The sequence below is a fragment of the Vitis riparia genome, chromosome 13, assembly GCF_004353265.1.
Source record: "Vitis riparia cultivar Riparia Gloire de Montpellier isolate 1030 chromosome 13, EGFV_Vit.rip_1.0, whole genome shotgun sequence".
Taxonomy (NCBI): domain Eukaryota; kingdom Viridiplantae; phylum Streptophyta; class Magnoliopsida; order Vitales; family Vitaceae; genus Vitis; species Vitis riparia.
Window position 1 is genome coordinate 9,546,374 of NC_048443.1, and position 15,000 is coordinate 9,561,373.

A 15,000-nucleotide genomic window follows, 5' to 3' on the forward strand; every position below is an offset into this window, starting at 1 on the left:
AATTCAGGAGACGGAGCTGAAGCTAGCCGAGCTTTTTGATCTCTGTGTGTGTGTTGTTTGGTGGATTCGTTTTGGGACAGTTGGATTTTGATGGATACCAATAATTGGAGGCCTGCTCAGGCTGAGCCGGCCATGGATGGGGGCGATTGGAGGACCCAGTTGCCCCCCGATCACGCCAAAGGATTGTCAACAAGATGTGAGTGTTGTTTGTTTACCGATATTGATTTTTTTTTTTCCTCTTTGGAGATGTCTTGGAGTGTTTTCAGTTCATGCATGTGTGAATTTTGAGAATATTTTTGGTGGTGTGTGATGATTTTTGTGGACTGTTTTTTATTGAATTCTTGAGAGTTGTTTTGTGGAGTTGGGTGACTCAGCTCACAGAACGGAGACTATCAGTTGGACCAGAATTGAGTAATTAAAAAAAAAAATTTGAAAGCAGGCTTGGACCTGGCTTAGGGTTTGAAAGTAGTGTGTTGGTTTACTTGATTTAGATGGATAATTTTGAATTATTATTTTTATTCCAAAGAGTTCATTTTCCCTAATAAAATAGTTGAAATTAAAGATATTATTGGCTGGATAGTTGATGAGGTTATGGGAAATGCAGCTTCCTTTGAGCTCTTACTAAAATGGATATTTGCAGCTTCCATTCTGATTCAGTTGCCATTTTGTTTTGTCGTGTGTACGCTGTTGCGCCCTTTCTTAGGGCTTTCAATATATTAGCGGAATTTATGTATCAAAAATTAGTTGCCATATTGTTTTGTGGGTCCTATGTTTTGAATTTTCGCACCAAAACTTGTTTGGGGTTGGCATGTGCTTCTTTTGAAGTTTCACATTCTTGCATTCTCTCCCTTCATATTTAGTTGGCATGTGCTGCTCTATCAATGTTGACTGGTGCAGTGCCATCAATCGTAGTGTGGTTCTTATGCAAATAAATGAACTGTGATAATTCTAAATAAAGTGGACGGCTTGTGGCATAAAAGTGAGGACCCTGATGATTGCCTAGCTCTTCTCAGTTATCCGATTATATAAGCCATCCATCAAATTAATTGAACAATTTTTGACAGACAAACAAATGATTGAGAAAAAGCTCTGAATAGATGAAATAACGTTACCTTTTATAATTGTTAGGAGCAAATTCCTTAATTGAACAATTTTTGACAGACGAACAAATGATTGAGAAAAAGCTCTGAATAGATGAAATAAGTTACCTTTTATAATTGTTTGGAGCAAATTCCCTAGGGCTTACAGAACTCATTTAAGTTGTTTATGCCACATCATCTTTGACATTGAAGTTGGTGCTGGGATGAGGAGTATGCACATGGCTTGTCTAGAGGCATGCTTTTGTGTATTTTGCCATATTCAGCTAGGTGGGTGATGTAAAACACATGTACAATGGAACAAAGAGGAGGATTAGTACTGCATTAGTATCAGAAGATACCATAGATAAGCTAGTCAACAGGGTTGGGAAAGGAAACTGAGTTGTATCCTTTGTTATCGTACACTGAACTTTGCCTAGAGTGGCTTGTTAAAAATCTGTTCACTGAGATCATGGCTTAGGCATTCTAAGACAATAGTAATCTATGTTAGACTACTCTGTTAGGTGGTTTAAAGACGTCCTGGCTTCTAGTCACCGAACCAGTTTCTTCTATTAATGTCCAGAAGAACCTGCTTGAATCCTGGTTCAATTGGAATATATGTTGGGATTTCATGAATTGGTAGGGAGGCAAGGCATAATTGATACATGGCTCTATCAAATCCACTGAATATTGGTTCCCATGGGTTGAAAGTTCAAGCAGGCAAGGCATAATAAGGATTTGTGAACATTTTAGGCACATTGAAAATTGATAGATGAGCAAGTTCTCACATTAACACACAAGAACAGGAAAGAGGCTGAGGCAGCAAAAGTGATAAATGTGCAGTAAATGTCAAAGGATGACCGCAAATCCTGTAAACTAGCATCTTTCTGATTTACTTAGAACTGTAGAAATGTTATATACTGGTATAGACTTTCGGCCTCAAGAAAATTCTGAGTGAAGTTTCTTGTTTGTGGGTTAAGAAATAAGGTTTGAATTATCATTTTCTATCTGCTTCTTCTTTTTCTGTGTATTCTAAATTTGAGTATCATGCAATGCTGTTTCTGGGTTGGATATCTACTGGACATGGTTTATGTATTGCTGATGTGATTTACTAATCGATTGTTAAGAACTTCTCTGTGACTGCATTTCATTAACCATTTAAACCTGTTGTTTATTCTTACCTCTAGAATGGACACTTTGAAGAGGCATCTTCCTGTTTCTGGACAAGAGGGTCTGCATGAGCTTAGGAAAATCGCTGTAAGTTTGAAGAAAAGATTTATACAGCTGCCACGAGCCAGTATATCCATCATGCAAAAGTCTTGTAAATTTGGTAATCTGCATGAGGTAGTTTACTCTATTAAGTTTCTGCTGTTGATTCTTTTTCTCTGTTGTCTGGTCATCTAAGCTATGTATATCCTGTGTATTCTGGTTACCTTTATGGCTCATTTTTATAAAAATGATAATAATTTTGTTGTGTATGCTTATCTATCAAAATATTTACTTAACCATTCATCTCTTCATCAATCTAGGAACATTATTTGGTATTTGATATATATTTTTTTTTTTTGTCTATTCAAAATATTAAAACGCATATGTGTGAGTTTTTAATCTGTGATTCATTGATGTGTATATATATATATATATTTTTTCTTTTAAATTTCAGTCTGACTACCTGCGGAAGATATCACTGAAGATGCTGACAATGGAAACGAAATCTCAGACTGCAATGCCTAGTAATCTGCCATCGAACTCAGCTGGCAATAGCAAAAATCCCCAGATCCAGGTAACAGAATGGAGAAGCAATTTGCTCTCATGAAATGCCACAGTAGAAATTTGCTGGCATTATAACATACTCTGTCCTTCCATATCCATATTTACGCTTGACTTATTGTATGATGTTCTTACTTTTTCTTTATTTTCCTATTTTCATATTTCAATCACACATGCATGCACTCACATGCAAATGTACTATTATACATGTATATACCATTCCTTTTCTATGAAAATTACTCTCTACCCTTTTATAGGCATGAAATTGTCTCAATTTGTTTCCTGTGCATCAAAGCCAAATTCATCCTTATGAGTGGATTTTACAGAGAACGGAGCTATCATAAAACTAATGCTTAGTTTTTTTTTTCTGATAGGCAAAGAGAAAATATATCAATAGCGCCTAAAAAGAGCATGCACCAAAGTACACATGATAAAAACTAATGCTTAGTTGTAAAAAATTTAAGACACCGCAAAACATACCTTTTTTATACATAAAAATGATACTATCACTTGTATAGATCTCATCTTATATGTATCTGTGATGTGCTTGTTATAGATAGGATATATGCTAGTAGGACATAAAAACCTTTGACCATTCTAGTAGTTTCTAAGAATTTCTTTTCAGAATAAATTCCTAGATTAGTCACTTGGAATGGATTTTATGGTTACAACTGGATGGCTAAAAGGAAGGAAGAGAAACAATGGTCCTATTCAAGAACACCACACCAATGTGTCAAAGGCATACCTGAAAGATTGAAGCTGAAGCATAATTTTGTTGCAACGAGTATTAGGGAAGTTTATTTGAATAATTTAAATTTTGGCCTTGAAGATGATGATGAATGAAAACTTTCACTTAGGGTATTGGTTTTTTATTTTACTTAGTATATTGGTTTTTTTTTTAGGAATGAGACTTGATTTGGTTAATTAGTTTTCCTTTTCATTTTTACTCCCTTTCTATCCCTTGATGATTGAGGATAGAAAGATATATCTTCTGCAGATTGGTTGCCAAAGCAAGGAGCTTCCTTATTAGGAGTTTATGTAGGAGCCTTCCTTCCTCTTGAGTGATTGCGAGGTGTCTTAGGCTTTTGGACTCCCTTAATACTTGGTTTGCTTCTTTTTGTTTGGCTTGAGGGATAGCTCATCCTTCCTTGCATTTCCTTTGTTTTTTATATACTAACTAATTGTTTTTTTCTTCCATCTGAAAGAAGATAACCTATTTCCTTAAAATGGTTACATGATCAGTGTATTGGTTCCATTTCTATTTGCTGCATTTCAGGTACGGGGTTGGTTCTAGCTTCAAAATTGAAAGATACCTCCATTCTTTGTCCCCATGAAAATTCCAACTCATTTTGGATTGTTCTAGCTGAATGGCCAACATTTCAATGCCCTGGCCGATTTCTAGGGAATTGGGTTGATTCTTCCATATTTAAGAGAGAGAGAGATGACGATGGCCTTTTCAGTATCAGATTTCAACAATAAAGTGGGTCTGTGATCTAAAACAACCTTAAGATAGGTTACTTATGATCTCTCATAAAAAAAAAGATAGGTACTTATGATCACAAAACTGTAGGCTTGGACTTCAACTCCATGGTATTTATGGAGGGGATTGACAAATTTCAGCAGCAAAGAAAGAAAGAAATGAAATCAACAAAAGAAAAAGGAGAAAAAGATCAATGAACCTTAAGAGTCTTGCTAAAACCTTTTAGGAATCTCCCCAGGAGAGGGTTATTATTATTATTCATTTTATTTCTTATTTACTGCAATTAGTTTTATTTATAGAATTTAGAGAACTTTAAAACTCCACAACACCATAAAAGAAAAACCTAACATAATAGTAACCTATTAGAATTCTAATTCTTTTCCTAGGACTTCTAAACCTTCCAAATTATAGAACTGAAATATAAAGAGAACCTTCAGAAACAATTGACAAATTAAAAGCAAATAAGCACTTTTAGAAAATAGGAAGTTTATAGGAACCTATTATAAGAAAGTTCTAGAAAAGAAGATATTACAAATTCTAATTAGGATGCAAATTACCGAGTATCCTACCTTTGATTCTAAAATCCTAGACATGCACTATCAAAATGCCCTCAACTGAGTCTACTTAAGAATATTATAATTGTTTTTTATTTATTTATTTTTATTTTAGTTTTTGTTGTGGTTTGATAGGTAACCTCTTTTAAAAATGTTTTACATAGAGTGGAACCTTGAACATCTCTATTCCCTCCCTAAACCCTTACTATTTTGGATTTCTTTGTACCATTTCTTTTCATGAGTAAATCTTAAGGGGCTCATCCTTATTAATTTTTGTCATAGTCTTTCTAGCCATCACCAAATGTTGCTTGTTTAACAAACATCACTCTCACCATAAAGGAAAGGAGTAAGGACTTGTAAATGAAAGGGATGCTCTTCATGCCCCACTTATGCTCCACTCCAAAACATTCATTCAGATGCTAGTAGAAACTAGTGGAGTATAAATGAGAATTGAGTAGGAAAAAGATGTTGATTCTTTTGTAATCACGGGGGATTTTTTGTTTATAATGTCCTTAACTCTAGTTTTCAGAGTGCTATTTATGATATTAGAATGAAATATGCGATTGCAAATGGGCTTCAATTGTTTTTTTCCTCTGTGTAGGGGATGGGAGATATATTTTGCTCTTTTCAGAAGCAGAAATCCTGATTGATCCATTAGTTTTACATACCAGTCTAATGGGAAAAATAAAAAACCAGTTGAATTGAATTTGATGACTCTGGAAATGGACCCTTTGCTTTGAATTAGACTGATTTGAGATACAGCTCTGTTCATTGTAGTGTTAAAGTACCTCTTACTGTGTAGTTGAGCATGATTCTTAGTTTGCCTGTTTCAAACATTTATTCTTCTAATTAAATGTCCTCTTATCTTGAATAGCATCTCACAGTATGCAACCCCAAGTGCACAACCAAGGGCAACAGCTCCCTGTCCCATTGGCACCTAATCAGTCTCAAACACGCCAACAGCTGCTGGCCCAAAATATTCAAACTAACATTGCATCTGGAGTACCAAGTTCTGCCAGCTTGCCATCCACACTATCTTCTGTTACTAGTTTGAACCAGACTCCCATGCAAAATGTTGTTGGCCAGAACTCTGGGATGCAGAACATCTCTGGCATTCCACAGAACTCAGTGGGGAATTCAATGGGACAAGGGGTGCCTTCAAATATGTTTGCCAATTCTCAGAGGCAGAGTCAAGGAAGGCCACAGGTAGTTCCACAACAGCAACAGCAGCAGTCCCAGAGCTCACAGCAGTACATTTATCAGCAGCAGTTGCAACATCACCTTTTAAAACAGAAGTATCAGCAGGGAAATATTCCTCTCATGCAATCTCACATCCAGCAACAACAGCAACAACAACAGCAGCAGCAGCAACAGCAGCAGCAGCAGACTCTGTTACAATCAAATCAGTTCCAATCGTCTCAGCAATCCGTCATGCAAACTTCATCTGGTATGCAATCAGCTCCTCTGTCTGGCCTTCAACAGAATCAGCCGTCTTCTGTTCAACAGTCATCACAATCTGTGCTTCAGCAACATCCACCGGCGGTTCTCAGGCAACAGCAACAGCCACAACAGACTCCTGTTATGCATCAACAGCAAACATCAATGACACAGCAGCCAATATTGCCCTCACAGCAGCAGCAGCTTATAGGACAACCACCCAATGCTACAACCATGCAATCAAATCAGTTGATTGGACAACAAAACAGCTTTACTGACTTGCAGCAGCAGCAGCAGCAACAGCAGCAGAGGCTGCTAAGCCAGCAAAATAATCTTCCAAACCTGCAGCAGCAGCAACAGCAGCAGCAGCACCAGTTAATGGCTCAGCAGAGCAACCTTTCGAATATTCATCAGCAACAGCTGGGCCATCAAAGTAATGTTTCTGCACTGCAGCAGCAGCAACAAATGCTTGGAACTCAATCTGGTAATCCTAGTATGCAGACTAATCAGCACCCTGTACATATATTGCAACAATCCAAGGTTCCAGTTCAGCAACAAACGCAGCAGGGTGTGTCAAATTTGCTGGCAACACAAGGGCAGCAGTCACAACAACAGCCATCACAGCAGCAACTGATGTCACAGTTTCAATCACAGTCAACACAGTTGCAACCACAGCCAAATTCATTACAGAGAGACATGCAACAAAGACTTCAAACCTCAGGGGCCTTGCTTCAAACACAGAATGTTATTGATCAGCAGAAGCAGTTATTTCAGCCCCAAAGAGCTCTTCCAGAAGCATCATCAAGTATGTTGTTGTAGCTTATAAACTTTCTTATTACTCCTATTGCTTCTTAACTGTTTTTTTGCCCAGCTTCCATTCTTATCATCATAATCATGGCATTTTATGACTGTTACAGATGTGTCCATTTTTCTTTTTATCAATTTGTTGTTGCCTTTATTCAAGTGTTGAAGTGTTAGTGGTTTATTGATAAAAAGCAAGGGTCACTATTAGCTTTTGTTCTTTGTGGTGTACAGAAAAAGGATTTTAAACACCTCTCATTCCTCTCTCACTCTCCCTTTCAGAATATTTTATGTACCTTTGCTCTCCCCCCTACCCCAGCCATGCATACACAAAGTGGTCACTGCTGTTCTCATGATTTCTTGATGATGACATCCCCTACATCTGCGCCGTTACTTGCCAAAAGTTTCTCAATTGCAGCATGCTATCTAGCATGAAACCAAGATTTGAAATATATTTTTCCAAACCTGGTATTTAGTGCGAAGCTGATGTTTATAATAAATTTTGTCCAAACTAGGTAGGAAATGCGTTGGACTGGTAATAATGGTAAAGGTAGTGTTTTGAGTAAGATGCTTTGCATGAGGGCTACAAACCTAATAGACCACCTGAATTAATTAATTAGAAAAGAGCATTATACTATTTGTTAATGCAAAACCTATAAAGCATCTAAGTGAATTACCTTTCAATTTTAGTAGGGAGAGTTTTATTTCCCCTCATTTAATTTTAGATGTTGCTTAGATTGGTGAAGTTGAGAATTCTTCTAGTTTTGTTGAGGTTCTAGCATTTCCAACTTGGTAGAAATAAATTGGGTCTATTTGTCCTGGTCCATTTTTTTTTTCTTTTTAAACCATCCTTTAGTGCAATACCCTTTTTTGGCACATCCAGTGACTTGTTACACATTAAAAGAAAAGAAACATATTATCCTTTCTTAAAATATCTAACTACAATTATTCTCTTTTGTGGTTTGATCATTGAAACAGAATGTCTCTTAAATGTGCATTTCCTACATATTGGACTAAAGTCTCTTGCTAAATACTTTTTAAAATGTTTTCAAACATATTTTCTTTTTCAGATTTTTTTGTCTTTTATTTTCTCTTTTTTCTCCCTCTTCTGCAAACCTTAGGAGCACATTACTCTTTTTGATCCTTCCAAATGATTAAGAATATTCTATATGATATCAGTGACCATGATATATGTGCTAGAGATTTACTTTGTGATCTGTTTCATTTCTATATCCTTTTGTTTCTTTAATACACAAATATGAGTAAACTAATAAAGCATCATGAAAGGGGGCACACCCTAGTACAAGGGGGTTTATGAGGAAATCCAAGAAAAAGGATAGAGAATTTTTGGCCAACATAAACATAAGCTCTTAATTAACTTAAGAAAAGACAAAGTCCTCTCCTCCTCTTCCATGGAAGGTCTAGATCATGTGAATAAGGATTTTAAGTGTCTTTAAGCTGAAAAACCATTATCTCTTTCTCTTCAAAAGCCTGCCTATTGTTCTCCTTCCATCTGCACAAAAAAAGAAAAAGAAAAAAAAGAAGCTAAATTATACCGCTACTTTCATCCTTCTCTTACGAACAAATGATCATATCAACAAGCCGGGGCGCCCTTTTCACTAAATGAGGTATACCCATGAAATGCCAAACATGGAGAAAAAGTAACATCCACGAAGATCCAACCACCTCTCAATGGAGGAGAATGTTATTTGCAGACTCAACTTGGTAACTGAAGTAGCAACGAGTCACCATGGTCCATCTCCTCCTTGTTAATTGAGCTATGTTAACAACCTTCTCCCAAGCTGCTTCCTAAGTGGAAAAACCTACCTTGGATAGGGCACCAGAATGGCAAATGTTTCTCACCAACAATGAAGGGAATGAAGACGCGATAATAGGAGGGGCCACCCTATAAAAAAATTAATCCAAGAAGCACCTCTTTCTAGGTGCCTTTCATCAAAATGATTCTTTTATTTCTACTGGAATGGTAAAGCTGTGAATTCAGGCCATGAAAGTCACCATCATCTTGGAAACCAATGATGCTGTTAGAACTCCAATGAGATGACCATACTTTTGAGCGCCAACAACCTGCAACAGAGGCCTCTTTGTTGGATGCTGAAACCAAAAGACTGAAAAAAGATCCCCAATTGATTGATGCCTGCATCAGCCATCAAGTAAAAAATTTAATCCTCAGCCTATTCCCTGCCTATATACTAGTGAAAGAATGGAATATATCCCTACCTTTTCATATAGCTTGCCAAATGCCATGATCAATCTGCCCTAACCCTTCCTCATGCACCATTGCCCCTATATCGTTGTTCTTTTAGTTTTGCTGTCTTCATTTTTTGGAATGGGAGTGCTATGAAAGAAAACTAGGTTATTATTCTCAATCCTTTTTCCCATTGATAATTAACTTGGGCTTTACTTTGATATTAATAGTTTTGTAGATTGTGAAAATTAGTGGAACATATTTTTCCATGCCAGAAAGTTTTAATATACCTTTTCTTTACATCCTTTTTGACTGTTGGAGAAAATGATGCAACCTTGAATCCTTCCTTCAATTGACCAATAGACAAGGTTTTTAGTGAAGCTTTTGTAGGTTGCTTTTCTTCCACTACTGAATCATTCATCAGGCCTGATATTTTATCAGTTTATACATTTGCATATGATTACACAATCTGCATTTAATATGACTATTATGAGTCTTTCTCATTTTGGCCCTTGGGACTTTTGGTTTTGTGCTTAAAATTTTACTTAATTCCATTTGGAAGAATGTTGCTGGCATGTGCATTTGTAAGGTTTGTGTGTGGGAATTTTTTTCCCTTTTCTAGTAACATTTCTCTGAGTTGTGCTTCTTTCAGTTTTTTCCTTCTTTTCTCCCCCTCTCTGACAGACATCTATTAAGTGCACATATTCTATATTTGTTTTGTAGCTTCTTTGGATTCCACAGCCCAGACAGGGACTCCTAATGTGGGTGATTGGCAAGAGGAGGTGTATCAAAAGGTAATATGTTCTTTTTTTGCTCATCTGATTGCACCCACCAGTGGAGGACTTAAAGGGGGGAAATTAAAGGGTGTGGTGCATGGTTTATTATTATTATTATTTTTAATAAAAATAGTGTTGGGTTGGTAGGAACCAACTAGGATTTATTATAACCAATTTTAGTTGCTAGAATAACAAAAAACAGTAAGAAACTATTAAAAACCTGCAAAGGGATGATGACAAAGGGAAAAAGATTACTGCTGTCACACTAAGTAGGTTTTAGAATAAATTCCTTCAAAGAGGAAAGATTGACCCCTTTTTAGGGATTGACAAAGATCTCAAGTTCAGTAGCAAAATAATAGAAAATCTTATATTTATTCTTGAAAGAAGATATTACAATTCTTATAGAGAAGTGCCCACAACTTGTTCTACTAATAATCAATCTTGATCCTTAAACACATACTAATCTTGACATACTGTCATAACTTAATAGAAGTTTCATAGAAAAACTTAAAATATATCCTGTTTGATGCTAAGGTAGCATGAATAATGCTGAAATAGAAATGTGAATAGTGCTGCAATACAGCCCTAAGCTGTAATTCTATTTTCATATAAATAGTAATGCTATATATCAGTATTTTAAAAACTGGACCGGACTGGCTGGTCCAACCGCCGATCGGTCACTAGTTCAGTCCAGTTCAGTTGTTTAAGTTGGGTAGCTATTGAACTGGCGTTGAACTGTTGAAATCGACGGTCGGACCGGTGAATTGGACGACTCGACCGGTTTCAAGTGTGAACCGAATGGTTCAAAAAACCCCTTTCCTCCCCCCTTTCGGCACCCGCCTCAGCCGCCGTCCCCCCCTTCCTTCTTCCCAGATCTGTAATTGCGTCTCCACCCTCCCTCTCTTCCTAGTCACCCCTCTCCTCCCCCCTTTCGGCTCCCGTCTCAGCCGTTGCCTTTTTCCCAGATCTGCAACTGCGCCTCCACCCTCCCTCTCTTTCCAGTTCCCAACGTGCACCCCTCACTCTCCCTCTTTTCCCAGTCCTAGCGTGCACTCCCTCCCCTCCCCCCAAAACCTTTCCTTTTTTTTTTAGTTAAACTCTCTTCTGCTTTCCCACCTCCAGCACAAACACATCCCATTTCATTTCCAGGTTTTATATATATATATATATATATATATATATATATATTTATTCTCATTTACCTTTTTAGTTCATCTTGGATTCTCCATAATTATTTATTTTATTTTATATTTGTTATTTTTTAACTCTATGATTTTTAAAACTTGTGATTTTAATTTAAATGAATGAAAACATTATAATTTTAAATAAATTTCTGCTCTTAAAATAAGTTTTTGATTTAAAAATAAATTTTAAAAATTTTAATTTTAAATTAAAATTTTGATTTTAATTTTAATTTCTAATTTGAAACTAATTTTTTGATTTTCAAATAATATTATGATTTTCAAATAAAATTATAATTTTTAAATAATATATAAATTGTTATTTTTATTTTTGTAATTATTTTTAATTTTAATAATATATAAATTATATATTTATGATATCATTGATTCGACCACCGGTTTGACTGGTGAACCATGAATCGATAATTTTTTAATTTAATGACCGGTCTGGTTTTGAAAACATTGCTACATATCCATGAATGTTGACATTGCTATGAAAAGCTACTTAGGTTTTAGATCTGCCTAAGACCAAATTCATGGGACATGGGACACAAGTTTGCTAGTTGAAGTGGTCAAATTTTCTTGTGCACCACATGGTAAAACCACAAAATGAAATATTTTTTATTTTTATTTTTTGATAGATGAACAAACAAATATATTAGGAAAGGCTAAAACCACAAAATGAAATATCAATGTGGTATGGAAGTATAGGTCCATATTAAGAGAGTATCCTTGAGAACTTGGATTAGATATGTGTTTATTTATTTATTGGATTTGGACATGCTTGTTTAGTATGACATTATTATTGGACTTGTACCTATACCACTTAGTTTCACACATAGTTGCTTGGGAATGTTTTTTAGTTGTATCTGCACTTGATTGTCGTTTTAGTTGCAACAAGCTTTTACACGTGTGCATGCTAATTGTTAGTTGTAATTTCTCTCTAATTGATATACTAATTGTTACACGTGTGCATACTAATTGTTAGTTGGACCCCTCCTTTCTTAAGGGCGTTTAATGATTGGGAGGTAGAGTTGGTGGAATGTTTTTTGCAAAAGATCCAAGTCTTTAGGGTGCAAAGGGAGGTGGAAGATAGAATGATTTGGACAGCTTCGAGGTGTGGCACCTTTACGGTTAAGTCTCTTTATTCTATTTTGGAGCCCAGAGATTCTCCTTTGTTCCTTAGTGGTAGAGGGTGAGTGTGCCTCCTAAGGTGGCTTTCTTTGCTTGGGAGGCTTCTTGGGGTAAAATCTTAACTTTGGACCAACTTCAAAGGAGGGGGTACTCGTGGGCAAATAGGTGTTTTCTATGCCTCTTTGAAGTAGAGACGGTGGATCACCTTTTACTTTATTGTGCAAAGACTCGGGTTCTATGGAATCTTCTTTTCTCCCTCTTTGGTGTGGCCTAGATTCTCTCTTGTTCAATGAAGGAAACTCTTCTTGGGTGACATGGGGCTTTTGTGGGGAAAACTCGTAAAAAGGTTTGGCAAATGACCCCCTTATGTATATTTTGGATAGTCTGGAAGGAAAGGAATATGTTAGCATCTGGTAATGAGGAGCTTTCACTCCAAAGATTGAAAAATTCTTTTGTATGTAATATTTGGTCTTGGGTTAAGGTGTCTATATTTTTGAACCCTTCTTCACTTGTAAGCTTTTTTGATTGGTTAGGCTCTAAGTAAGGGCAGGTGATGTTTTTTGTTTTTATCCCTTCCCCTTCGGTTTGAGCCTTTGGGCTTTTTTTGTATACTCCCTATATACTCTAAGGGCATTGCTTTTGGTGCTTCATTTTTTCTTTATATACATTTTTTTTATCTGTCAAAAAAAAAAAAAAAAGATTGTTGCAAATTCATAAATTGTTTTGAAAACTCAGCAATCTTCCACTTGGTGACTTCTCCTTAAGTCTTGGCACTTAGATGGTGGAGATTTGGAAGGGTGGAGGCTATGACTCTCTCTCTAGAACGTATGAGAGAACGAATGAATAACAAAAGTTTGAAACCGTAACCCCTGAAGGAGTATTTATTGTCTTTTCCATGAGCTTAAGTGACTTGAGCCTACCTCAGGCTTGGGTCACTTAATCTAACCCAAAGAGGACCTAAATTATTAATTAACTTAATAGGGTTCCAATTAATTAATTAGCTCAATTTAGAGATATAGTTCATTAACTCTTGTGCAACATTGAGAAGGGGACAATCGATGAAAGTCTTAGAAGGCAAATGCTGGTTTACTGTAGAGTTGAAGTCCTTGTGATGGGGGATCAACCTTGGGTTCTCGATTTCGTATTCTTTATAGAGTTACATTAGTTAAAAATTCTCTTATATCATCTGAACTACGGGTGCTTTTTCCCTTTTACTTGGAACTTTAATTTTCATGTAAACCTTATGACTTAGAGATAGAAGGTCTCGAAAGTCTCTTGTCTATTCGCTCTCGTGTGACCCTATCCTTGTCTTCCCAAATGAGAGAGTTTGGTCATTATCGTCTTTAGTCGTATTCATGGTAAAATCGTTCTTCAGTTCTTCTTAGCCTTATCTAGTTCTTCTCTCTTCATCAAAATTTATATGGAAATCAAGAGTTTCATCAAAGGTTAAGGCATTTGCTTGGTTAGCGGTCAATAAGGGGATCAATACCAATGACTTGTTTTAGGTGAGAGGACCTTTCAAAGCCTTTAGTCTAGATCATTGCACTTTGCATATAGGAAAGTGGAGAATCGATTAATCACTTTTTTTTTTTTACATTGTCCGATCACTTTGGAGTTATGACAAAAGTTATTTAGATTAGCCAGATTGGATTGGATTCCTCTTGGAAGTATCAATCATATAATGACCATTGATTTTAAGGGTTTGAGAAGCACTTTGAGAGGCAAAGTTTTGTGGCAGATCACTTGTCTTATGCTGATTTGGATAGTATGGTGGGAAAAAAAATGCAATGACCTTTACTGTTGTTGTTCTTTTTATGTTATTTTAATATTTTCTTATTTTAAATTATCATTATTATTATTGTTTTTGGTTTTGGTTTTGCTTTGAAACTACATTGAAAAAAATGAGTTTATCTTTCTTCTTCTTGTTTTTGGTCTTGTTTTCAAACTATACCGATGCATAGAACTGATGGATTTGTGAATTTGACAAAAATGAGTTTATCTTTCTTCTTCTGTTGGTCAGCTTATTTTTGTGAACTAATAGATGCGTCAATGTGATTCTATAAAGTATTAGCTCCTGAAAACATGAAGTTTTAACCATTTATATCTTTCTGACTATATTTGCAGATAAAAATAATGAAGGAGATGTACTTACCTGATTTAAATGAGATGCACCAGAAAATTGCAGCTAAATTGCAGCAGGTGCGTTATCCATTTAAATCTTTCTTTCTGGCATTCATTGCCTAAGGTTAAGCCACAAACCAGACATCATTGTCTTAGTTCTTTGGTAAAGCATCCTTAATCCCTTGTTGATAGGTGGGGTGGGGGCCTGCCATTCCAAATATTGCAGCCTATTCCTGGGGAATGGTAATACACCATTTGTTGTAATACCAGAAGAAAAGAAAAAAGAAAGAAACTTCTAACAATTACTTTTATAGATTATTCTTTTACTTTCTGTTGTGATCTTGTTATTATGTTTGCTTTTATTGTTGTTTTCCAGCATGATTCTCTTCCTCAGCAACCAAAGACAGAGCAGCTCGAGAAGCTCAAAATATTTAAAGCAATGTTGGAGAGGATGATTACAGTCT

General features: G+C 36.0%; 1 protein-coding gene across 1 annotated transcript in view; it reads left to right on the top strand.

The window, feature by feature from the left end:
* The first annotated feature begins 6 nt into the window (after positions 1 to 6).
* Positions 7 to 15,000, top strand: part of LOC117928286 (mediator of RNA polymerase II transcription subunit 15a-like) — a 27,189-nt gene continuing 12,195 nt past the window's right edge. Inside the window, 9 exon segments of the mRNA XM_034848193.1 lie at positions 7 to 169; positions 172 to 196; positions 2,264 to 2,331; positions 2,334 to 2,392; positions 2,740 to 2,859; positions 5,751 to 7,122; positions 10,048 to 10,118; positions 14,540 to 14,614; positions 14,913 to 15,000. The exon segment at positions 14,913 to 15,000 is cut by the window's right edge and continues 719 nt beyond it. Coding sequence (XP_034704084.1) covers positions 91 to 169; positions 172 to 196; positions 2,264 to 2,331; positions 2,334 to 2,392; positions 2,740 to 2,859; positions 5,751 to 7,122; positions 10,048 to 10,118; positions 14,540 to 14,614; positions 14,913 to 15,000 — 1,957 coding nt within the window. The 5' untranslated portion in view covers positions 7 to 90.